Below are 26,553 nucleotides of genomic sequence, written 5' to 3'. Positions count from 1 at the left end.
TACAAGAGAAAGAATTTCCCGTTTGTATGTTCACTGCAAGTTGGCCTACCATAACTTACCAACTCTGCACTGTAGACCCTAACTGGCTATTTATATTTTTCTATGAAATAAGCAAATGTATTTGTTCAACTTTATGAAGCAGAATTACGCATAGGCTACTTGGAGCATAATACGTTTAACAAAGGACAGATGTATGTTGCTAGTGACAAAATATTAACTTTCAGTGTTTTACGATGTCTTTGTCATGGAATTGTTTATTCTAGGTTACTGTCAGTGACTGACGCGAGAGAAGCGGGGTCTGTGTTGTGTTGCGTTAATTTATTTTCATTGGGCATACCTTGCCGTGCCGTCCACAGCTCTTCAGTTCTGACAAAGCCAAAATTACTCCTTTTGAAACAATGAGTGCAGGAAGCGCGTTTGTATGGTTATATTGCTTGACGGGGGGGGATCCCAAGCAGCTTTCAGCCATCTACTTTGAGAACATTTCAATTCACCCGACACTAATATATAATATATATATATATATAATATATAATAATATTCGAAATGTTGAAAACTATTTCGGCATAGCCTATAAAGCAGTTTAATTAAATGGAATGTTAGTTGTAAACAAACGAGCTACTTGGTGAGGCTTAGATGGCAGGAAAAATCTTCACGATAGGCCTATTAACTAACCACCCGATTCACGTTGGCTGGGGGGAAGACATTTGTGCCCAGTTAATCCGCCCCTGCTCCCAACAAATCACACCTTCCCACCTCTGACAGCTTAAAAGAAGTCAAGAGGACTCCTTACTCACAGACCTATTCACAAACCTGCGGCATTTTGCCGTGTTTTGAAATCCTATGCAGCTACAGGAGCTTCCAATCGTGAGGAAGCAATTTTGCACTGTAGGCATAACTAACATGCAATAACGCCGTCAACAACAACCAAAACTAGGCTAATCATTGTCAACATGTAAATTAAATGTAACATTATTGTGAATCAAATTAAAATGTTCTCTTTTGCAAACGTAGGCATAGTAACAGAATAATTTAATAATGTTACAAAGATACTACATCAATCCGTATGTTTCATTAGGCTACTAGGCTGTTTTGCCTTGATTCATTTAGGCTAGGCCTTTTTATTCAGGGCCGTATTCACAAAGAATTGTAAGGCTAAAAGTAGCTCCTAACTGGCAAATTTAGGATCAACTCCTAAAAATAATGGGTGTTTCACTCCTAACTTTAGGACTCCTAATTTTTTCACAAAAAGTAATTCCGCGAAGCATTTTAGACCTAAAAGTAGCACCTAAGTCTGGGACAGCAGTCGAGAGGACTCCTAACTCACTAAGACCTATTCATAAACAGCTTTTTTGTGGCATTTTCACGTTCGCGATGTTTTGAAATCGTAGCCTATGCTAACAGGAGCTTCCAATCGTGAGGGAACAATTTTGCATTCATTAAATGGATGCAATAACGCCACCAACAACAACCAAAACTACTCATTGTTAACATGTAAATGAAATGTAACGTTTCATTGTGAATCAAATTAAAATGTTCTCCTCTTTGCAAACGTAGCCTAGGCATATGGTGACAGATTCATTTAATAATGTTGCAAAGGTAGGCTACTGCATCAATCCATAGGCCTATGTTTCATTAGGCTACTAGGCTATTTGTTTTGCCTTACTCTTTATTCATTTAGGCTAGGCCTTTTTATTCAGTTATTAATCATCTTCCGTCCTTCAAGCTACTACTTGTGTAGCCTGCGCATTCTCCGACCTGTCACCTGTCACTCATCATGGAAGAGAGGTGTTTGGAATTCCCGCGTTTCAATCGTCAGCCAATCAAGGTGGTCACTTCAGTCAAGCTCGTGCTCGAGCTCGTCATCCATAGCCACGAAGACTCACTCCTAGTTTAGGAGTTGTCTGAAAGGCTTTGTGAATAACTTTTAAGAGAAAACTCCAAGCTAAAATCTTTAAGTGCGATTTAGGAGTAGCCTACTCCTAGTAGTAAGATAAAAAGCCTTTTTGAATAGCCTATGGCCCCAGTTATTCATCATCTTCCGTCCTTGTGTAGCGCGCGCATTCTGAGACCTGTCATCTCTCACTCATCATCGTAAGGGAGGTGTTTGGAATCATGCCCGTGTTACAATCATCAGCCAATCAAGGTGGTCACGCTTGCCCATTTAACCAAATTAATGGTCGAATATTACTGATGATCATTGTTATTTAAGAACATGCAGTGTGCGTAGGGTACCAAAAACATCTTGCTCGTAAAAAAGCATCATAACGCACATTCTGGCGGGTCTGTTATTTACTGACAGCCAGTACTGTGGTTATTCTCGGAGGGTCATTGAGGGAAGCCCTCATTTTCAATGAAGCCAAGATTACAGAAGCGAAGCAAAGCGCTCCACAAACAAGACAACATTCGAGGCCTTCTGTTGAAGAATTTTATAAAAAGCCTGCGCTAACAGTAATCCTCCTGCCCCTGATAGGCCTACCACAGCTGTGGATAGTGTGGAATGTTCAAGTAATAACACAATCCAATGTGTGTCTCAATTGTCCCCCGCTGACCACCTCACACATTTCTCTAGATTTTGCCACAAACTTACATGACACAATGCCATAAAATATGCCAGTTTTAGGACACAGAATAATGTTTGTAATGATACCAGGTAGGCCTACGTTTAACAGTAACAAGTGTAATGAGCTATTCATTGTCGAAGGTGCATGGTGAAGTGAAATTCTTACTTTGGAAAACAAACATTTGCGATATCATCGCCGATCATCAGAATATTGCAACAGATTCTGTGTTCTGGACTGCAGGTAACTTGTTAAGCCAGTGGTTCTCAAACTTTTATTTCATTCCCCACTTTGATCAAGGGGCATGACTGATGATAGTGGAGATAACGTGTTATCCCGAGGCTTTTGCAAGTCAGCATCTTCGACGGTAGTCTATTAAAAAATATCGTTTTCGATGTCCCAAAGCGGAGAGCCATACTTTATAGTTTTTAACGATCTCTGTGCTACTCACAAAAATGTAGGCATGTGGACATGATGAAGTAGGCTATCCAACTGTCGTGTGTTAAATTATTGTGCCAGTGGTTTTCAAACATTATGCGTGACTCGGACATCTAACTAAATGCAACAGGCTCATATCGTCCTCGCATTCGCAAAATGAGGACCAGTGTTTTGTCAAATTGCAAATAGCTATTCGTTTTAACGATTTTTTTATGATCTACTATCTTGGAATCTTGGAATATGGGGAGTGAAGTGGCGCGTCAGCCAAATATGAATGTAATTCTGCGGCATAAAGCAGATGTATTTGTTTATTGTACAGAAAAATAAAAATTTCATGTCAAGCAGTCAATTGACTACATTGCAGCTAAGAAGTAGGGCAAATTAAGACACTGTTTTGATTTGCGTAGTTGTGTTACCCCCAACACTGACAATAACATAGACAGCAAATTAAGATATTTTTTCGTTTTTGTGGAGCGGCACCGGTAGGCTATCCAAAGCAGATTTCGATTTTTAAGCTACCACCGTGTAGTCAAGCCTTAAGCCATACCCAAGTAGCCTTAATCGAGGTAATGTTTAATTCGATTTATTTTGTTATTGAATTAAGTAGGCTGGGATTCCTCTCGGTAACAATTACGTTTACAGGTAGCCTAGCCTCCTGCTTTTTTCAGAAGGGCGGCAGTCAGGCTACTGACAGAGCGATGTACAGTGGCAGGCGGCGCACAGTGGCTGAAAGTGGTACTAAAGCTTCATGCAGCTTCACGCCTCGTAATCTTGCGACTGAAGTGGCCATTTGAAAGCGATGCCCACTGTAACATTGGTCATTCCTTAACTGTGTTATAAGCAGGGTGGGAATTTTACGGTGGCCACTAGGGGTGTAAAGATTAACCCATATGTATCGGTATCCGTTTTTAACCCTTTAGGCACCAGAGGTTTTTTTTTCGAAACGTTCGATTTTGACATCATTTCAAAAGGCTATATCTTAAAAGTGATAAGAGATACAGACTTTCTGTAAATTAGAGAAATATTAAGGATGACCCAAAGTTTATGTAGGGATTAAATGTTTATATCTAATTTGCATATTATGACGTCATATGGTGGCAGCCATCTTGGATTATAAATTTTCATGAAAAGTCATGTTTGAATGATAAAATGCACCACTTCTTTCCCCCCAAAATGTCCCTCACCTTCTGTATGCTATATTGCACAATACTGAATGCTCAGGTAAATAGTAAGTAATGAACAAACTGTGTAAATAATTTCTAATAAATGGCAGAAACAAACCAAATGCATGTAGCGGTAGACTGGCCTTTTGCTGTAGAGATTTTCCATTTACTACATACAGGCACTCTGATTCCATGTATGGGGCACATATATATTATTCAGATGACACACAAACACAAGTAGACAAGACCTGTTTAGTTCAAAGCTCATTTGCCCGCGGCAAGGCACAGATCGGAGTGAGATGACGAGACAAGACAAGAGACAATGTTAGTATTTTTTTCTTTTGTTGTTTTAGTTGATGTTTTTTGTTTTTTTTTTTCTTAGCTGACAAAGACACACACATCACAAGGACATGAACACACAAAAAGGAACACATAGTGTATGTCCTAAATGATCAGGGAAATAGATAGCAAATCAACAGTGTAAATCATTACTAATAAATGGCTGACTTTTTTTTTTTTATGTAGCAGGCCTTTTGCTGTAGAGATAATGACTCCCTATCCCTATCCATACAGGGCCGGCATTCCCATCATCTTGTGATAGACTATGCATGACCTAATGTGTGTGTGTGTGTGTGTGTGTGTGAGGGAGAGAGAGGCGTGTCACCACCTCCACCATCACGAGTAGCATGGCCAGATCTACCTCGCTGGCGTCAGTGGAGAGAAATTTGCGCCCAGCTTCGGACTAGGCCTACTGTCATTCTCATTGCGACTCCCCACACTGCCTCGTTCCCCCTAACTGTCCTATGAGCACTTCGACCTCGTCTAACATACCCAGTGGCATTAGACAAAGGCTCCACCGTTACTGTAGCCGCGATTGCGGAGAGGCACACGTTCACAAGACAGAAGCTAGCTATGGATATTATGCTACCTCCAGCCTCATTAGCCCACACCACTAACACCCTGCTAACTTCCCGATGAACACTCCGAACCCGTGAAACATTATTCCCACCAGTGACATTGGGCAAACAATTCAACGTTTGTGCTTGGTGTAAGCTAAACTATGGAGTAAACTCTCACTTTGTCCAGCTGCATCATTGCAAGGCAGGGGCGCATCTGAAGCCTCACTAAGCGAATCACCGTCATTTTCTGAAGGCAGATATTCCCCTTCAGAATCAGGGTCCATGAATAGAAGACCCAACACTTCATTTCAGGTAAACTTTTTGATGCCATTAGGCGATAATCTAATGCAAATACTGCTGGCGTTGACAATATCGGCTCTGACAAAGTGGCTCCACCGCACACTAAGCTCGGTATTTCACGCACTGATTCAATGCAGCTGTAGCGAAAAGTTTTGTTTAAAGAGTGCCCTTTTTCGACTTCGGGGATGGCGTATGACATGTCTGCCATCTAGTGGAGTGGAGGTCGAACGAAATATGACACCCTATTTACTCATCGGCCGTTTTATTCAGTACCGCATCTTGTCGACTATGGCGCCTAGAGGGTTAACGTGTAAGATCTGGCTACATCGATACGTGAAGCCCGATATCGGAAAAAACTGAAATGAACCGGCCGTTATATCGATTTACTTGTTATGAATCGGTTCACAACCTTTTCTGCTTTCGCTCAGACTCTCATTTACGTTCCAAGCAGCGCGTTCATCCCACTTCGGTTTTGAAACTATAATCGTGAGTGCGAATTGTGGGTAATGCTGTTCGTTTTTGGTTACATTCATTGCCCCAAGTTGTCAAATGACCTCATTACCCATACATCTACTGCAACTTAAGCATGTGACAACTTGCACTCGGTCGGCTTTTGTTTTTCGAAATCCAGCGCGAAATTAAACACTTAGCATTCCTAAACAGCAACGATAGTCTGTAGAGTAGCCTTACCTTTGATGAAGGAATTTCCTTAATGTTAAATAATAATTTGGCCCTTGCTGCTAAAACGATGCACAAATTATTAGCCAATGATTTTGTTCATATTCACTCAGACTTGTGGCATTATAGGTTTCTGCATTTAGGTCTACTGTTGGAACAAAATAAGCCCAGAGAGTTCATTTTTATTCTTGTAGGGTAGGTTAGGCTTTTATTTCGGTATTGTCTTACCTCAACAAGGCTACAGCTCCATGAAAACAATCAGATATAACTATAACATCTGTAAAGTCTATAAAAATGTATTTTTATGTTGTATTTGGCTGCTGTGTTTGACTGAAATGTAGACTATTCTTTTTTCATTTCAATACAGTATATGAAACAAACTTCAGTTTAGATAATCATATTCACACATTTTTTCGCCTAATTGACAACCATGACCATGATAATTGTTAATGTGCACAATGAGCAAATGATAAAAAATCTTTCAGAATGCTTTCCATTCTTGAACTGCATCGAATCGCATCGCATCGAATCATACTGAATCGTTTTTTATAAACATGTATCTTTTCTTGTATCGAATCGTGCCCATGTATCTAAATGTGAATCGTATCGTCTTTCACATGAGAGATTCACACCCCTAGTGGCCACGTTGTTGCCCCTTGCGTTGGCCGTGATGCCCCTTTAAAAATCGGAGGTTCACAAACCACTGTGGCCTTGGTGCCCCCTTCTTTCGATACTCTGCTTTGCGTCCAAATAGCGATTTTTATTTAGCCTATGGCCTGTCAAATTAAGCTTAGCATTCACAGCGCAAATTAAATTAAGTCTTTTACGCAGTGGAAAAAAAGTGACAGCGCACGGCAAGAAAGAAAGTGCGTCCAAATTCACCCATCCTTTGCTGAACTACTCCTGAAGTAGCCTACTCGTCAACAGACATCACATGTATCACATCACATGAAAGACCTTTTTCCTCAGCTTTTAAACGATGTTAGCCGCTAGTTGTTGTGGTAAACGGTTCACGAGAAAAGTAACTTTAATCATATTACATTCTGCACCCATCTCCCTACCCATTCATCTCGGTGGAATACTTTTTCTGCTGTTTTTCAAACTCAGAAGAAACAGCAGACCTTACCGAACACAAAGGTGTAAAGCATTACCCTGACAGTTAGCCATTCCAGAGTAATCTGGTTTTACATTTGCAGCAATGTCTAAATGCATGTCTCCAACTTTGGGCTTCAGGTTTCACAGTGTGTTTAAATTGTTCAATACATGATTTCATAACAGGCCAAATACAAAATAAATGTTACAAATATTGCCTAGATATCTGTAAATATTAAAATCAGCTGACTAAAAGTTTGTCAAAGTAGCCTTAATGATCACAAAATGCTAAGCATGCATGTAGATTATTTGAGTTTCTTAAAGCTGAACTGTACTTAAATTGTTCAATACATGATTTCATAACAGGCCAAATAGAAAATAAAAGTTAAATGTGGCCTAGATATCTGTAAATATTAAAATCAGTTCTATGATGTACAGTTCTATGTATGTCATGTTTCATGGTTTTGTACTATTTCATACCGTGATGCAGGTCTGCTGCTGTGAATAGGCTAAATATAACTTTTATCATTTTTATGTAGCCTACTATAATTAACTTTGGCCTAGGTACCCTGACGTGTGGCCTTTGTTCCCGCACCAAATATGCCCAACTGAAGGCCAGGTGCACTGCCCCTAAAATTATGAAATTCCAAGCCTGGTTATAAGCATAGCATTTGACACTCACTGTGCTTTTAACATCAGGCAACTTATTAAACTGGACCTCTTCTCACGGTTCCTCTCCATCTTCAGTTAACTCGATCCAGACAGTAAAATAGCTAGGCTCGCGGCTTTAGGTTTTGCGGCTTCCGTTATATATCTGCTAAAAAAAACAGCTAGAAACCAGCTTATGCTGGTAGCTGGTTTTAGCTGGTCTTTGCTGGTTTTCTTCCAGCTCTTGCTGGTCTTTGCTGGTGTAGCTGGTTAGGCCACCAGCTGGATATGCTGGCATGACCATCTGAGGAAGCTGGTCATGCTGGTTTGACCAGCCTGTCGTGTGGGATACAGCTGGTGTAAGATGGTCATGCTGGTCACCAGCCTCTCAAGCTGGTCATGCTGGTTTGCTAGAATGACCAACATAAGCTGGAATGGCCAGTTAAACCAGCACTATAGACCAGCAACACCAGCTAAAATGACCAGCTTGAGGTGGTACGACAAGCAAAACCAGCTGAATTACCATCATAAGCTGGGAAAAACAGCTGAAGGTATGTTTTTGCAAGAGTTGTGCTGGTCTAGCAGGTCAACCATCATAGGGTGGTCAAACAAGCTGGTTAACAAGCTGGTCAACCAGCAAACCACCTTTAGCTGGTCAGGCTGTTTTTTTCAGCGGGGATGACATCAGCCCCCCAGAAAGGAAATAGGTAAACACAATGTGTTGTTTGTGTTAATATTTTTTAACACATTATGTATTTCAAAATGAATCGCGGCGATTAACGCATTAATTTTGACAGCCCTAGTTTAGAGTAATATAAATTAAATATAAATATGTGCAGTGTTCCTATTAGCAGTTACTTTAGCAGAATAAATATGGCTATGTAATATGAACAATATGAACAACATGTACAAATATGCGCAGTGATGGTACCACTATATATTATGTAAATTTGTACTTAAAAGCTATTAAATATGGGTTTTAAGGTAAAAAGTAAGGTAAGGCATTTGTAGGTGAAACTGAGCGGTTTTGTTGCGTAGTATAAATGGTGTGTTTGTGTGTGTATGGGGGTATTATCTAATCCAGTGTTTTTCAACCTTTTTTGTGCACACTTTTGACACTTAAAATGTCCCACGGCACACTAACATCCTGTGTGAAGAAAAAATAAACATACTATAGCCTACAACTTCAAATAATACACATATATAGCCTTATTATGGCTTCTATGCAAGACCTGCGCAATAAAACAAGCGTTTCATTTGTAGGTGACTATATCTTATTTAATTGTTGTTATGAACTGGATATGTAATGATTCTGTGAATACTGGATATGGGGCCCCCATTGTACAATGCCTGCATACCACAAATAGTGCAATCACACAATCAATGAGAGCATGTGGTTATAAATTCTTTGATGCAACAGTAGCTTTTCTGGACCAGTAAGTGACATTTGGGTAATTTTCTGCGGCACACCTGATGATCTCTCATCATAAATTCAACTGTTCCATTCATATGAAGACATTGATTACATTAAAGGTATACTATGCAGGTTTAGGTATTTAAAGGTATACTGTGCAGGTTTAGGTATTTTTGGCAAGTGTAGAGCTCCCTCTAGAGTCGCGGTGTATTTATATGTTACTCTGCTGTTGTAAATAACAAACTTCTCGTGACTTATCCCCCCTGTACACAATGCAAATGCTTCTGTTGTGGAGGTGAAGGATTAACAACAGGCAAAAACTATCTCCAAAGAGCTTTTTCTATTGACAAGGTAATGTTTCACGATTCTCGCAAGATTTGTTGTGACACAGCTCTTGGAAGTTAAATGGCTGGCTTTCTCGGTAGGGACTCGCTACGTCTATGCTGTATAGCTATGCTAGGTGAACGATTTGCCTATTACAAGTTCGCTTACAATCAAATTGGCTTCGTAAAGATGAAAATCTTGAATACTGTGCCTTTAATGAAAACAGCCCTCTGACCGAGTTACAGTTTACAGCAAAACAAACTCACTCATGTTGGTGCTGAATTCTCTTCTAGGTTCCATCTCCAGTGACAACCATGAAGATCTCATCCAAAAGGGTAAGAGTCCCAATCAGCTCTTAATATTATATTACTGTGTCTGCTCACGCGCAGGCGTGAATGATTTGATATTGTGGAAGCAGTTGTGGTTGGATATTGTGGACACATTTTCATGAAACACCCAGTACATACTCACAAGTTCTGCCCCCTCTCTGCGATTGGCTATTGAAAAAAGCTTTGTTCGAAATCATAGACATTCCCCACCCTATTTTCCCCTGAATCCAGGCGTACTCCTCTAGACTAGTACCCTGGAAATCCAGAGATCCACAATGGAATTGTCTCTGCGAGACACTCTGGCAAAGAGCAATGATGCGCGTTACCTTTACCCCAACATTCCGGGAACCAGCTAAACTGATGAAGACAGCGCTGCAACGTTGGAGGACAGTACACATTGGTCGTAGTGTTATCTGATTGCATCAAAGTCCCAAGTCATTCAGAGTAAACATGGTCCAATTGCGTGCAGTGAGATTTTTAAATGCATGCTTGTTGCCGCCCCTCGAGTTGGGCCATTACATTGTTCTTGGCCAGACCCTTAATCTTTCTAGATTATCAGGGTCTGGATTTTCCAGGCTACTAGACTAGTGTAAGTGATCTCTAACCCCCTATGTGTGTCTCCAATAGCAACAGCTGTACGTGTGTGTGTCTCCAATAGCAACAGCTGTACGTGGTGTCGGCGGTGGGGCTTATGTTAGTGATCTCTAACCCCCTGTGTGTGTGTGTGTGTGTCTCCATAGCAACAGCTGTATGTGGCGTCGGCGGTGGGCGTGAGCCAGCTGGCACTGCAGCGCTGTGATGTGTACGGAGAGGCCTGTGCTGACTGCTGTCTGGCCAGAGACCCGTACTGCGCCTGGGACGGCAGCACATGCTCACGCTACTCCAGCACACACAAGAGGTGAGACACGCACACACACACACACACACACACACATGTTCACGCTACTCCAGCACACACAAGAGGTGACACACACACACACACACACACACACATGCTCACGCTACTCCAGCACACACAAGAGGTGACACACACACACACACACACACACACACACACACACACACACACACATGCTCACGCTACTCCAGCACACACAAGAGGTGAGACACACACATGCTCACGCTACTCCAGCGCACACAAGAGGTGACACACACACACACACACACACACACGCACACACACACACACACACACACACACACACACACATGCTCACGCTACTCCAGCACACACAAGAGGTGAGACACACACACACACACACATGCTTACACACACACACACACACACACACATGCTCACGCTACTCCAGCACACACAAGGGGTGAGACACACACACACACACACACACACACATGCTCACGCTACTCCAGCACACACAAGAGGTGAGACACACACATGCTCACGCTACTCCAGCACACACAAGAGGTGACACACACACACACACACACACACACACACACATGCTCACGCTACTCCAGCACACACAAGAGGTGAGACACACACACGCACACACACACAACCACATGCTCACGCTTAGGGGTGTGTATTGGCACTGCCCTCACAATTCGATTCGATTACGATTCACCAGGTAACGATTCGATTCACTTCGATTCTACGATGCATTGCATTGCGATGCATCAACATTCTACTGCACACAACAAGGCAAATTTTGAGGTCATGAGGCAATACAAGCAGTCAGATATTGAACAACAGATTTTATTGGCTGCTATGTGTGTATTATCACTCTCCTGTATCTTTGACATAAATATCATTAAATAAAATAAAATTGAATGGTACAGGGTATTGGATATGGCCTTTTAATAAGTTTAATAATTTAAACACATTGTAAAATTTAAAGCCCACATGTCCATGCATGTCGAAATTTGCTGCAAATTCAAAACTGGATTACTCTGGAACGGCTAACTGTACAGGGGACTGCATTACACCTTTCTGTTCGGTAAGGTCAGCTGTTTATTCTGATATATGGTTTGTTATGTGTTGAACAAAGGGTTTGTGAAGTATCCCACCGATAGGAATGGGTAGGGAGATGGGCGCAGAACCTTCAGTAGAATTTATGATTAAATTGAAGTATATTATTTACTTTTCTCGTGAACCGTTCACCACAGCAATTAACGGCTAACATTGTTTAAAAGCTGAGAAAAAGCTCTTTCATGTGATGTGATAGGCTGCTTGTGATGTCTGTGTGATGAGTAGGCTCGTTCGCAAGTAGGCTATTTCAACTTAGAAGAATGGGTGAATTTGGATGCACTTTCTTTCTTGCCGTGCGCTGTCACTTTCTCCACTGCGTAAAAAAAATTAATTTGCGCTGTGAACGCTTATTTTGACAGGCCATAGGCTAAATAAAAAACGTTATTAGTCGGACGCAAAACAGAATATTGAAAGAAGGGGGCACCAAGGCCACCGTGGCCTGTAAACCTCTGATTTTCAAAGGGGCATCACGGCCAACTCAAGGGGCAACGATGGCCATGGCCGTCGTGAAATTCCTACCCTGCACATACTGCACACAGTAACGAAGCCAACTCAGGATGCCAACGATCGACATGGTTCGTGAAGTTAGTTGTATTGCCAACGTGCTTGATTTTAGTGCGGCAGGTTTTACACACCGCGTACGTCTTGTCTAGTTTCCCATTAACTTCGTAGAATCCGAAATGTGCCCAGATGTCCCCTTTCCAAGCTTTACCCGTCTATCGCGTTCATCTCCCTCCGTCATCTTGATTCTTTAGTGTTGTTGTTATGCTAGCTAGTTCTTCCGCTTAGCATGTAGCTACAGGCTGCGCATGTCATTACAACGTTGCACCGGAAATGCCCCCAGAAGTAATTGAAACTTCACAACTTTATTGTCCACTCAAGGCCAGAAAATAAACAGTGACATAATTGATTATGGCACGTTGCCGCATCGATGCTGAATCGTGCATGCGGCGAATTGCAATGCATCACCGAATCGATTATTGTTGACACCACTACTCACGTTACTCCAGCACACACACACACACACACACACACATGCTCACGCTACTCCAGCACACACAAGAGGTGAGACACACACACACACACACACACACACACACACACGCCACACACACACACACACACACATGCTCACACTACTCCAGCACACACAAGAGGTGAGACACACACACACACACACACACACACACACACTCATGTTACTCCACCACACACACACACACACACACGCTCACGTTACTCCACCACACACAAGAGGTGAGACACACACACACACACACACACACACACACGTTACTCCATCGCACATGTTGCTAATGTTGGTAGTAGAGAACCTCAGTGACTACACAGTGTGTTCATAAGAACAACTTGTCTGAAGAATAAAAACTAAATATGGAAACATTGAAATATGAAATATGAAATATGGAAACATTGAAATATGAAATATGGAAACATTGAAATATGACATATGAAATATGGAAACATCGAAATATGACATATGAAAACATTGAAATATGGAAACATCGAAATATGAAATATGGAAACATCGAAATATGGGAATATGTGGCAACGCTGTGCTAATGTTGGTTTTAATTGGGGACATTGGGAATGTGTGGGAATGCTGTGCTAATGTTGAATCTGACTGGGGAATGTGGGAATGCTGTGCTAATGTTTTGACGAGGGATTGTGGGAATGCTCTGCAGACGCAGCCGGCGGCAGGATGTGAAGTATGGCAACCCGATGCGGCAGTGCCGCGGCTACAACTCCAACGGTAAGCCCCTCCTCTTGTCCAGTCGGCTGAGCCAATAGGGAAGTCAAGAGGATGGATGTCATGCCTGCTCAGCACTCTGATTGGCCTGCGCTGTGTCCCTCTGCTCTGAGCAGCCAATAGGAACGCTGTGGAGGCGGTGCAGTACGCGGTGGAGGGCAGCAGCAGCTTCCTGGAGTGTCAGGCGCGCTCACCACAGGCGGCCATCAGGTGGCACCATCACCGTGGTAACAGTGACCGCAGGAAGGAGGTAAGGCCAAAACACACACACACACACTCACATACATTTACACACACACACACCCACACCCACGCACACACACAGGCACAGGCACAGGCACACACACACACACATACATTTACACACACACACAAACACACACACACACACACATCCACGCACACACACACACACACGCACACACATACATGTACACATGCACGCACACACACACACCTCATACAGCTTAATAATCCACCATTTAGGCTACAGCATTATAGTTATATCATGTTCACATGCACAAACTGAAATAATTTGACTTTAAGCACATCATTAACACCATCTCTGAGGAAAGGTGAGATTTTGATACAGCAAGAGTGAAGACATTGATTTCAAATGGCTTTTCATTTATTTGTCAAACAAGTAGAATGTGTTATTGGCATCTACAGGAACTTCTGTTGAGGAGATCGTATAGCCCATTTAATTAGAATTAGAAAAGAACTGTTTAATTAGAATTAGAAAAGTCAATGCGTTCATATAGCCTGTTTAATTAGAATTAGAATTAGAAAAGTCAATGTGTTCATATAGCCTGTTTAATTAGAATTAGTCAATGTGTTCATATAGCCTGTTTAATTAGAATTAGAAAAGTCAATGCGTTCATATAGCCTGTTTAATTAGAATTAGAAAAGTCAATGTGTTCATATAGCCTGTTTAATTAGAATTAGAAAAGTCAATGTGTTCATATAGCCTGTTTAATTAGAAAAGTCAATGCGTTCATATAGCCTGTTTAATTAGAAAAGTCAATATGTTCATATAGCCTGTTTAATTAGAATTAGAATTAGAATTAGAATTAGAAAAGTCAATGTGTTCATATAGCCTGTTTAATTAGAATTAGTCAATGTGTTCATATAGCCTGTTTAATTAGAATTAGAAAAGTCAATGTGTTCATATAGCCTGTTTAATTAGAAAAGTCAATGTGTTCATATAGCCTGTTTAATTAGAATTAGAAAAGCCAATGTGTTCATATAGCCGAAAAGCCAATGTGTCTATAGCCCGTTTAATTAGAATTAGAAAAGCCAATGTGTTCATATAGCCTGTTTAATTAGAAAAGTCAATGCGTTCATATAGCCTGTTTAATTAGAATTAGTCAATGTGTTCATATAGCCTGTTTAATTAGAATTAGAATAGCCAATGCGTTCATATAGCCTGTTTAATTAGAATTAGAAAAGCCAATGCTTTCCTATAGCCTGTTTAATTAGAATTAGAAAAGTCAATGTGTTCATATAGCCTGTTTAATTAGAATTAGAAAAGTCAATGTGTTCATATAGCCTGTTTAATTAGAATTAGTCAATGTGTTCATATAGCCTGTTTAATTAGAATTAGAAAAGCCAATGCTTTCCTAGTTTAATTAGAATTAGAAAAGTCAATGTGTTCATATAGCCTGTTTAATTAGAATTAGTCAATGCATTCATATAGCCTGTTTAAATAGAATTAGTCAATGCGTTCATTAGTGTTGTCACGATACCAAAATTATGACTTCGATACGATACCTGCCATAAATATCACGATGCTCGATACTGAAGCGATACTACGGCGAAATCCTAAGATATCTGGAAAAGAAAGGACTCATACCTCCTCCAAATGTCATTTGTGTTGAATTTGGTGCACTTTTGTAGTGTGCAGGTCAATTCTGGGTTCTAAACTTCCTACATAATTATTATTTTTTATAGTCAGTAAAATAGTAGGTCTACTTTGTGATTAAGTCCTTTATTGTTTGTTATAGTTAATTTGTTGTGTTGTGTTTTGGCAATAAAGTAGCTTTAAATAGCCAAACTAGGCTAGATCAAGGTCAGTGTTGAAATTACTGCATGCAAATCACTGAATGCTATGCCTAATCTTTAGGCCATCTGATGTACAGTATAGGCTACCCTAGGCCTTCCCGTGTTCATTGGATTTCTTTGACAGTTGCAAAGGGAAAAATGTGAGGATAGTCTTCTTTGCGCCCAGTGTACAAGCACGACGTTCCAACCACTCAGGTCTTCGTCCAGATAGGCCTACACCATTACCTGTTGCAATATATCTGTGTGCATTACATTACGCCTATTTCTTTGATAACATGATTTGCTACCACGCAACAATAAGCCGCTATTATGATGGTAATATGCTGTGGGCTTTAATTAGCGATTTCGGTAGCCTATCGCCTATCCTACATCTGGGCAATAATTATTGAACAAATTGCAGTCTACATGCCATGACAAATATTACCAGTAGTACTGACCTAACATGAAATAGATTGTTTGGTAGTGTTGGTAATGTTATTCTGGCAGTGAACATTGCTTTCATCACGCTAGCACCCTATGATTACAGCTTGTTATGTCTCGTCAAAATGATTACAGCCTGCTATGTCTCGGCAAAAATCATTGATGAAGGAAGGTTCGCTTTTATCCCAGAGAACCATACCTCGTTTCACTTTCAAAGAAGAACACAGAAGAGAAAACTTGACACTAACCATGTAGTTGTGTTTTTCTATAGCATATTCATAACCTGTCGCTCTTTGAACTCTTTAAAAATGTTGGGATATGTCTGCGAGGTGTTTAGCCAAGTTCCATCGCGTAGCATACTGCTTTTAAAATGACTTTGAAACATATTTTACAAACGGGCCTCTGTGTACCTGATGGCTTGCCTTCACTATTCGCGATGTATCCAAAATAGTTCCAGATTTCACTTCACCTTTTGTTTTATCCACAAGGCCGAGGACTGTCGGCAAAGAACTATGTTGACGTTGCTGCGCACTCACTCACTCCGAGATGCCCGCTTGACACGCCCACTTGCCTAGATGCGTGCAAGGAGCAGTGAGAGCAGCAGTTCACACAGACACAGAACGTTATTATTTTAATAAAGTATCGATTCTAAAAACGTCGGAAATCGTATCGTTTTTTGCGTGAAGGCATCGTGATACCTTTTTAGTATCGATACACCATGTAACACTAGCGTTCATATAGCCTGTTTAATTAGAATTAGTCAATGCGTTCATATAGCCTGTTTAATTAGAATTAGAAAAGTCAATGCGTTCATATAGCCTGTTTAATTAGAATTAGAAAAGTCTGACAATCTGGTCTAAAAGTTGATGCGTTAAAATACAGACATCTACAACATTTTTGAGAGGATGAGAGAGGGGATACGAAGGACAGCAGAGGAATGCTACCTGAAGTCTGAAGCTTAAAGAGTCTGCGGCAGCAGTGTAGGTAGGTGGAGAAAAAGCGTGGGAATCCCACTGAACTGACAACATGTCAACGTCAGACGTATGCCTGTAAACAACATGTCAACGTCAGACGTATGCCTGTAAACAACATGTCAACGTCAGACGTATGCCTGTAAACAACATGTCTAGACGTATGCCTGTAAACAACATGTCAACGTCAGACGTATGCCTGTAAACAACATGTCTAGACGTATGCCTGTAAACAACATGTCAACGTCAGACGTATGCCTGTAAACAACATGTCTAGACGTATGCCTGTAAACAACATGTCAACGTCAGACGTATGCCTGTACACAAACCAATCAAAGGGAGACGCAGTAGCCTAGAAATCTAGACGCAAATTAATTTGCTCAGCCTGTACGTCTAGAATCAAACCATAGGGATTTCTATTGGCTAACACCGTGGATGTTATTCAATCACAGCACTCTATTTTGTTAGAGAGTCTTAAGGATAACGACAGTCCTGCGACGGTGAACAACAAGGAAGGTGGCTATGGCGAACGAAGAGCGGTTGTTTGAATCGGCGTTGGCGTCAACTTTGGAGACGTTGGACTTGTGCTTTTCTTTGAAAGTTGAGCAACACAATGCACTTAAGTCATTCCTTTCGAAGAAGGATGTATTTGCCGCTTTGCCGACCGGATAATGGATATGGTCGTGAAGCTGGCCTATTGCATGCCTAGGCAGTTTGAAAGACAATTCTCTGCCCGCCCCTTGGATTAAGAGAGGTGAATGGTTCGATTCCAGACTATACATTTCAATGATATAGGATGGCCCGCCAGGCTAGAGACACATTGTATTTTTATTGTCTTGAGTACAGTGTAAATCACAATGCAGTATTACAATTCTTTAAAGACACTTTAACCCCCCACTGCCGAGCAAAGGGAAAGAAAAGAAAACAACAAAACAAACAACAAAGGAAAATAAAAACAAGGGAAAGAAAAGAAAACAACAAAACAAACAACAAAGGAAAATAAAAACAAGGGAAAGAAAAGAAAACAACAAAACAAACAACAAAGGAAAATAAAAACAAGGGAAAGAAAAGAAAACAACAAAACAAACAACAAAGGAAAATAAAAACAAGGGAAAGGAGGCTCTATAAATGAAAGCTGTCAGTGTGAAATTTGTACTTTACTGCTACAGCAGATTATGGAGAAGGGAGTACGGTGAGGTTTTCAAAATAAGTCAGTAAGGGGTCCCAAGTTTTGAAAAACTTCTTAGTCGACCCTCTGAGGAAGAATTTAATCTTTTCAATTTTTAGAAACATCATCATGTCAGATAGCCATACTGATGCCAAATATAGCTGGTAGGGGACTAGGTTGCAAATCTAAATCAAAGGCTTCATTTAGGATTCTAAACACTGATGTCCAGAATTCCCCAAGCCTCGGACACGACCAAAACATATGAGGAAGGTTCGCTTGGTCCTGTCCACAGCGATCACATATGTCATCTATATTTGGGTATATTTTGGCTAGTTTAGCCTTACTATAGTGCATGCGGTGTAGAACTTTAAACTGAATCAAATTTAAACGCGCACAAGAGGAGGTTCCATTCACCCAGCCCAAAGCTCTGTCCCACACCGCATCGGAGATGCCTGTCCCTAATTCCTCTTCCCATTTTGTTTTAATTCCCTCCATGGACACATTATTAAATGACATAATCAAATTGTAAATGATAGAAATTTGACCCCTCAAGGTCAGAGGAGTCAATAATATATCCTCCATATGTGAGGGTTTAGGTAATTGAGGAAATGATGGGGTGCTCGTTTGAATGAAATGACGAATCTGAAGATACCTGAAAAAGCTAGATCTTGGAATTTGAAATTTGTTTGCCAGTTCAGTGAAGCTTGGGAAAACCTTCTCTATGAAAAAGTCTTGACATGTAGTAAGGCCCATGAGTTCCCACTGTTTAAAAGTGTCATCCAGTCTGGAGGCTTGGAAAAGATGATTATTACAGACAGGGTTAAGCATGGAAAGATCAGTTAAAAATGCTTGTCTAAATTGCATCCAAATCCTCAATGTTGAACTTACTACTGGGCTAGAGGAAAAGCGTGAGGGGGAGAAAGGGAGTTTTGATGTTAGCAATGCAGTGAGAGATGACAATTTGCAAAACTGGGCCTCTGCCCTGCACCAGTCTGTCTTAGGAGCTTGAAACCAAAATAGAACTTTGTGCAAGTTTGCTGCCCAATAATAAAACATGAAATTTGGGAGAGCAAGCCCACCTCTCTGCCTAGGCCTTTCGAAGAATGTTTTACGAAGTCTTGCAGTTTTACCTCCCCACACAAAACTTTAGAGTAACTCATCTATTGAGCGGAAAAAGGACTTTGGAAGAAAATATGGAAGACTTTGAAATAAATCTAGGCAGCACGTTCATCTTAATACAGCTGATTTTCCCAGCCAAAGATAAATAAATGGTACTCCATCTCTGGAGATCAGATTTTAATTTCTCAAGTAATGGAGTAAAGTTACTCCCATACAGGCCAGAAAATGTAGCTGTGACATGAATTCCCTCACTCCTTTTTTGCGAGGGTCATCCTCCTAAATAATAGACCTATGTGATTTTTACATTTAAGTTATCAATATTATGTAGGCCTATGAGCCTTTATATATTAAGCAACTGTATTTTCATCTGATTCTTCAATACATCAATATCAATATGCAACACTGACCGTTTCCATGAGGAATCTGATCTAATTTTTTAAAGGAAAAAAGCCATCTTTAATGCAATTAATAATGTAGATTACAAATAGCATGCCCACCATTCATAATTCAGAGGTTGTTTAAGTTCTGATTTCATTGAACAATTCGGTTGTGACATTCAATAGCAATCACCAACACCATTCTAACTTAGGAAGACGCCTTATTGCACATCTGAAATCTCTCCATGATCTGACAGTCCTATTGGTATGCCACAAGATTTTCAGCGCTATTGCTACACCAGTAGGCTAATGGAGGAGAAAGGGCCCGCGGACCTAAAGCAATTGTTTTTCAGTCCTTGAACAATCATGCACGAACCGTACGGACACGGAATAGCAACAGAACTTTTGCAGAGATATGCTTGCATTGGCTACACCAGATGAGCAAGCTAATATAGCCAATATTACAGATGTATGGTCTACAATTAAATATCTATTTAAAAATCCACAATGGAGGATGTTTTAGAGCGTGATCTGCAGGCTTAATTTGTTGGCTATTTTTAGAAAGTGCGCTGTGGGTCTCGTAAAGGCATCCCAAGCAGGCTACATGGTGCTCAAGGGCACCGCTTTTGAGACCCCTGAGTTATGTCAAGAAATAGCCTTTGTTTCAGTCGAATAGCTGCTACAGCTAGGACTAGCTCGCTAAGTAGCACTACGAGAACCACTGATAGAAAATAATGATGATTTACCTCAACATTTTGAAGGCTGATATTGTTATGCTTAGGCTGACACATTCCTTTCATTATACGGTTGTCTCCCTTCCTTCACATGGGACGGAACAGTGTTGCAGATGCGGCCAGACGTTGACCATGGGAGTGGGGGCTGCTTTTGGTAGTAAGCTACTAGCGTTCATCTCTGCATCCATGGCGTTTCTAGTCCTCAGTACCAACGTAACAGCCAACTCGTCTACTCTGCTGTGTAATCGCAACAATGTTGCAACCTAGGGAGGGTCGCTAACTGTATGGTTGTATTCCAGTCAACGAAGATATGTGTAGCCTACTTCTATCGAAATACTAATTTTAATGAAGGCCCAATGGGAAATGTAATTGAGTAAAGAGTACAATTCTAGTTCAAATATTTACTCGAGTAAGAGTAAAATTACAGCCTTAAAAAAGGGACGTGGAAAGTATTCGTTACCCGAAAAATAGTACTTTTTTACTCATTTGCTTTACTTGTAACACGTTACTACCCACCACTGGAGAATGCACTACTATTTAAAAGCTTACGGATGTTAACGAACGAATGACGCCCTCTAACAAAACCTGTTTGGTCAGTTGAAATGATGTCTGATATAACTGTATTTACTCTAGCAGCCAAAACTTTAGAGAGTATCTTCACATCCACATTCAACAAAGATATAGGTCTATAAGAACTATAGTCCGCTGCATCTTTACCAGGCTTCAGCAGAACTGTGATAAGCGCCTCTGTAAGGCTCTGCGGGAGGGCTGTTTTTTCAAATGAATGGTTGAACAAGCTAAGAAGCAGAGGTGTTAACTGTGAGGAATTTTTTTTATAAAACTCAACTGGAAAACCGTCCGGTCCAGGATTTTTTCCGCTCTGCATTTACCTGATTGACTTCTCAATTTTCTGTCCATCCAGAGGTTTTTCTAGGTTTTCGCATTGATCTTGTGAAATTGTTGGGATATTCAGGTTTTCTAAAAATTCCTCCATGTACAAAGTGTCAGTGGGGAATTCTGTTGTGTATAATTCTGAATAGAAGTCCTTAAAGGTATTATTCATTTCCTGGGGGTCTACTGTCAACTCTTGAGTTCTTTTCCTAATATTCGGTATAAGACGAGATGCAGACTTGGCCTTCAGCTGGTGAGCAAGTATTCTGTTTTCTCCGTAGACAATATATCATACTGGGCTTTGAGATTTAGTTTTTGTTTAAATAATTCTGCCGTGGGGGTCTTAGAATACTGATTATCAAGTTTTGAAATAGAATTGATTAGGTTTTCCTGTGCTTGCTTTCTGTTTTTATTGCGTGATGCCGCAAACGATATTATTTGGCCTCTCAAAACAACTTTTAATGTTTCCCATAATATTGATGGTGATATGGTGTCATTCTGATTAGTTAAAAGGAAATCATCTATTGCTTTGGAGATAAACTGACAAAATGTTGTATCTGAAAGTAAGGTTGTGTTCAGCCTCCAGACTGGTCTTGAGGAATAATTCAGTGTAAAGTTAATATCCAGTATTACAGGTGCGTGATCAGATTCTACAATTGCTGAATATTCTACAGATTTAATGGAAGAGAGGAGAGACTTATCAATGAAAAAATAGTCTATTCTCGAATAAGACTGATGTACATGAGAGAAACACGAAAATTCTTTTTTGTTGGGGAAAAAAATCTCCATGGGTCAACACAGCCAACGTGAGTCATGAGACTTGAGAGAGCCCTGGACATCTTTGATGTGGGTATAACCTTAGGGTTTGACCGGTCTAAGGACATATACATCACACAGTTCATGTCCCCAACAAATATTAGGCGATGATTGTTCAGATCTGGCAATAAGATACATAATAATATATATTATAATAATAATTATTCTCTTGAAAAAGTCAGGATCGTCCCAGTTGGAAGCATAAATGCAAACTAACACCACAGGGGTGTGGAAAAGGGTTAGGGTTAGGGTCAAACTGATCTGTACTGTAGGCTAACATTGGACAAAGAAATGACACTGACTCGCCATATCCTGACTCTGAAAAAACATTGTCTTGCTTTGCCGCAAACTCAGCAATGAAATCATAGGCCAGTTTGCAGGTAGCATAACGTCTTTTTCAATTCATAGAAGGGAGAGCCCAGTCTCTCCTGTGACATTGAGGTGCGCAAATAGTTTTTAATAACCTGTTCAACTTCGAAAAGCTTCACCCGATGCCAGTCACTGACTGCCCCCTTTGGAATTATATCTCGAGCCTATTATAAGGTGCAGTGCGTTATGTCCTGAGATTCGGACGTGCTCAAAAAGAAAATAAAAAACACTTTTTTTATAGATGGTTATGAGGAGCAATATGAGTCTGAACTCCATGTCACTCAGACTCAACCCTCTTGTTGCTTTGATATCTTTTTCGTTGTCGCTTGAACGCCGGGTAAGCAGGCAAGTTATGGTTGCAATTTAAGTGAAATTTCTACAGTAGGCCTACAACATGTAACATGCTTGTTAGGCTGGGCTACTGTCTTGTACAGGTAAATGTTCAACAATTGCTGGTGTGCAGGCTATAATCAATTAGCTAAATCATTTGTCCAGCTGTTTAAAAAAATCGTGCTACATTCAAAAGCAAAAAGGTGCTTTGATATCTTTTTTTTCTTGAACGCCGGCAAGCAGGCATGCTGCAGTTGCAATGAATGAGGATAATTGGTTTTATCTGCGGATTTATTTTTTGCATTATTTTGAATATGACTCGCCCAGTCTCAACAGCACGCCTACTTTTTCCACACGCATCTAAGTTCTAACACACATCCCTCTCTCTCCATCCCCGCCCACGGGCTTTCTTTTAAAGGAGCTGCACCATTTTACAACAATTGCATCTACATTTTCATATTAGAAAGTTTTGTCTGTTTAAGTGTAAGCTTAAACTACCGTGATCAATTTAAGTTCCCGTGCCCCCACTGAAAGTCTCATGCGCTTATCGTTACACTATCAAATCTATAAGTAACCGTGACAAATAGGGTATAAGATATATAAACTCACGCTATTGTATTATCTTTGGTAATGGCTCACTGCGTCATGGAAGCAGTTAAGTCAAGTCGCATCAAAAATAGTAGTGGCAGAACTCCCAAGTGACACCTTGTGGTTGTTTGTGTCAACTGCAGTTTGTGCCATTTCTGCTGAGAAAATGGGGTGCGTGATTCATGAAGGAACCCGTCCAAACTGGGACCCACTGTACATTCACGGAAGATTGTGCTGTGGCAACAGATTCCTGGATTAAAGCAGAAATGTCTTCCCTCAATGAAGCTCGTTGCTTATCCAGCTCGGTCACAAGCTGGCTCATGGATACACCGTCTGAGGCTGAAGTCGTTTCAGCAGCTGTATTCTCCATATTAGCTAGCTTGCCAGCAACGCTAGTTCGTGTTGATGAATGTGCTGTAGAAGCAGTCCTTGGCCTACTCATGTTGAAGTTTCAGTATCCTTTCGATAGAAAAGTGATATATTCAACCCGAGTCTTTTACTTATAAGTCTAAATGTCGAAAATTGCGTTTTTAAAGGTTTAGATGAAAAGTTAAGCTGGGAGCTCAGCCTACACCAGGGCTCTACAGTGCGCCCATTTCACTCGCACATGCGAGTGCAAAAAAATATTTGTGCGCACTGGTGCGAATGACTTCTAACCATGTCAATGTTTGTCTACAAAATACACCACAACATCGAGAAACATTACTGGTGCAAACCATAGAATCACGTCGCGAATGCAGCATAAAAACGACACCTCCCATCAACGTTAGCAGTTTCGCATTGTGACTCGCTAGTAGTCGCTTCTATCAAATCCAAGAGCGCACAGAAAAAGCGGAAAGTTAGACTAGCCAGCCAAGATGCAAAGATTGAAGAAATTAGTTCTTCTATCCACCGAAGTCATCGGATATACAGTGGGCATCGCTTTCAAATGGCCACTTCATTCACGCATTACGCGGCATGAAGCTGCGTGAAGCTTTAGTACCACTTTCAGCCACTGTGCGTCGCTCTGCCACTGTACATCGCTCTGTCAGTGGTAATTGTTACCGAGGAATCCCAGCCTACGAATTCAATAACAAAATAAATCGTAATTAAACATTACCTCGATTAAGGCTAATTGGGTATGGCTTAAGGCTTGACTAAACGGTGGTAGCAAAATCGAAATCTGCTTTTGATAGCCTACGGTGCAGCTCCACAAAACGAAAAATATCTTAACTGGCTGTCTATGTTATTGTCAGTGTTGGGGGTAACGCAACTACGCAAATCAAAACAGTGTCTTAATTTGCCCTACTTCTTGACTGCAATGTAGTCAATTGACTGCTTGACATGTCATTTTTATTTTTCTGTACAATAAACAAATACATCTGCTTATGCCGCAGAATTACATTCATATTTGGCTGACTGCAGACGCGCCACTTCCCTCCCCATATTCCAAGATTAAGATAGTAAGGAGTTATTAGGAAGTTATTAGGAAGGAGTAAGGAGATATTAGGAGTCCTAAAGTTAGGAGTGGCACGCCCATTATTTTTAGGAGTTGCTCCTAAATTCGCCAGTTAGGCTGAATAAAAAGGCCTAGCCTAAATGAATCAAGGCAAAACATATAGCCTAGTAGCCTAATGAAACATAATGGATTGATGTAGCATCTTTGTAACATTATTAAATTATTCTGTTACTATGCCTACGTTTGCAAAATAGAACATTTTAATTTGATTCACAATAATGTTACATTTAATTTACATGTTGACAATGATTAGCCTAGTTTTGGTTGTTGTTGGTGGCGTTATTGCATGTTAGTTATGCCTACAATGCAAAATTGCTTCCTCACGATTGGAAGCTCCTGTAGCTGCATGATTTAAAAACACGGCAGAATGCTGCAGGTTTGTGAATAGGTCTGTGAGTAAGGAGTCCTCTTGACTTCTGTTAAGCTGTCAGAGGTGGGAAGGTGTGATTTGTTGGGGGCAGGGGTTAACTGGGCACAAATGTCTGATGGCCCCCCTTCCCCCCAGCCAACGTGAATCGGGTGGTTAGTTAATAGGCCTATCGTGAAGATTTTTCCTGCCATCTAAGGCAGGAGCGCATCTGTGAGGCCAAGCCTCACCAAGTAGCTCGTTTGTTTACAACTAACATCCCATTTAATTAAACTGCTTTATAGGCTATGCCGAAATAGTTTTTAATATTTTGAATATTAGTGTCGGGTGAATTGAAATGTTCTCAAAGTATCCTTATGGCTGAAAGCTGCTTGGGATCCCCGCCAAGCAATATAACCATACAAACGCTTCCTGCACTCATTGTTTCAAAAGGAGTAATTTTGGCTTTGTCAGAACTGAAGAGCTGTGGACGCACGCACGGCATGCCCAATGAAAAAAAAATTAACGCGAACACAACACAGACCCCGCTTCTTTCCAGTCACTGACATGAACGAAACAGAACCCGCTTCTCTCCACGGCAGTCACTGACAGTAACCTAGAATAAATGCATGGGGGAAAAACACTTCCCCATGACAAAGACATCGTAAAACACTGAAAGTTAATATTTTGTCACTAGCAACATACATCTGTCCTTTGTCAAATGTATTATGTTCCAAGTAGCCTATGCGTTAATTCTGCTTCATAAAGTTGAACAAATACATTTGCTTATTTCACAGAAAATATAAATAGCCAGATAGGGTCTACAGTACAGAGTTGGTAAGTTATGGTAGGCCCGATGGAAGGGCTGTTATGAGAGTATTAAAATATGGGATATTCTACGGGAAAACATTAAAACGGCAAGACAGCGGGGGAAAGTTAAAATAGGCCTCACGTGATAAACACGAAACAGTTGGCATGCATTGTTTCGGTCCCCGCACAGGGATTATTTGTCATATTATTAATCACATATGATTATTTGTGAAATTGTGCAAACAGGCGCAACACATTTGAAAAGGAAGGACTGGTAGCATGCAAGCTCACGGAAAGATTGATTTAAGAACGTTATCACAGTGTGTGGCTGTGGCGCCGGGCGAAGACAGCAATTGGCAGGGGAGGGTCATGTCTTTTTAACAATTCTGTCGGAGGGTCATTGAACAATTTCTAGCAGGCAAGAGAGGGTCATGCAACTTTTGACTGAAGC

The 26,553-nt window shown here is 40.8% G+C and overlaps 1 protein-coding gene across 3 annotated transcripts in view; it reads left to right on the top strand.

Moving 5' to 3' along the window:
- The window catches only part of LOC125302471 (semaphorin-3F-like), a 120,051-nt gene that overhangs the window by 89,540 nt on the left and 3,958 nt on the right, over positions 1-26,553 (top strand). For all 3 annotated transcript variants that reach the window (XM_048255663.1, XM_048255662.1, XM_048255664.1), the window contains 4 exons: positions 9,811-9,852; positions 10,587-10,744; positions 13,540-13,607; positions 13,721-13,854. In XM_048255663.1, the coding sequence (XP_048111620.1) occupies positions 9,811-9,852; positions 10,587-10,744; positions 13,540-13,607; positions 13,721-13,854 (402 nt within the window). The remainder of the gene's footprint in view (positions 1-9,810; positions 9,853-10,586; positions 10,745-13,539; positions 13,608-13,720; positions 13,855-26,553) is intronic.

The sequence above is a fragment of the Alosa alosa genome, chromosome 10 (genome assembly GCF_017589495.1).
Source record: "Alosa alosa isolate M-15738 ecotype Scorff River chromosome 10, AALO_Geno_1.1, whole genome shotgun sequence".
NCBI classification, from domain to species: domain Eukaryota; kingdom Metazoa; phylum Chordata; class Actinopteri; order Clupeiformes; family Clupeidae; genus Alosa; species Alosa alosa.
The sequence above is the reverse complement of the archived record's forward strand: the minus strand, read 5'-3'. Positions and strand labels throughout refer to the sequence as shown.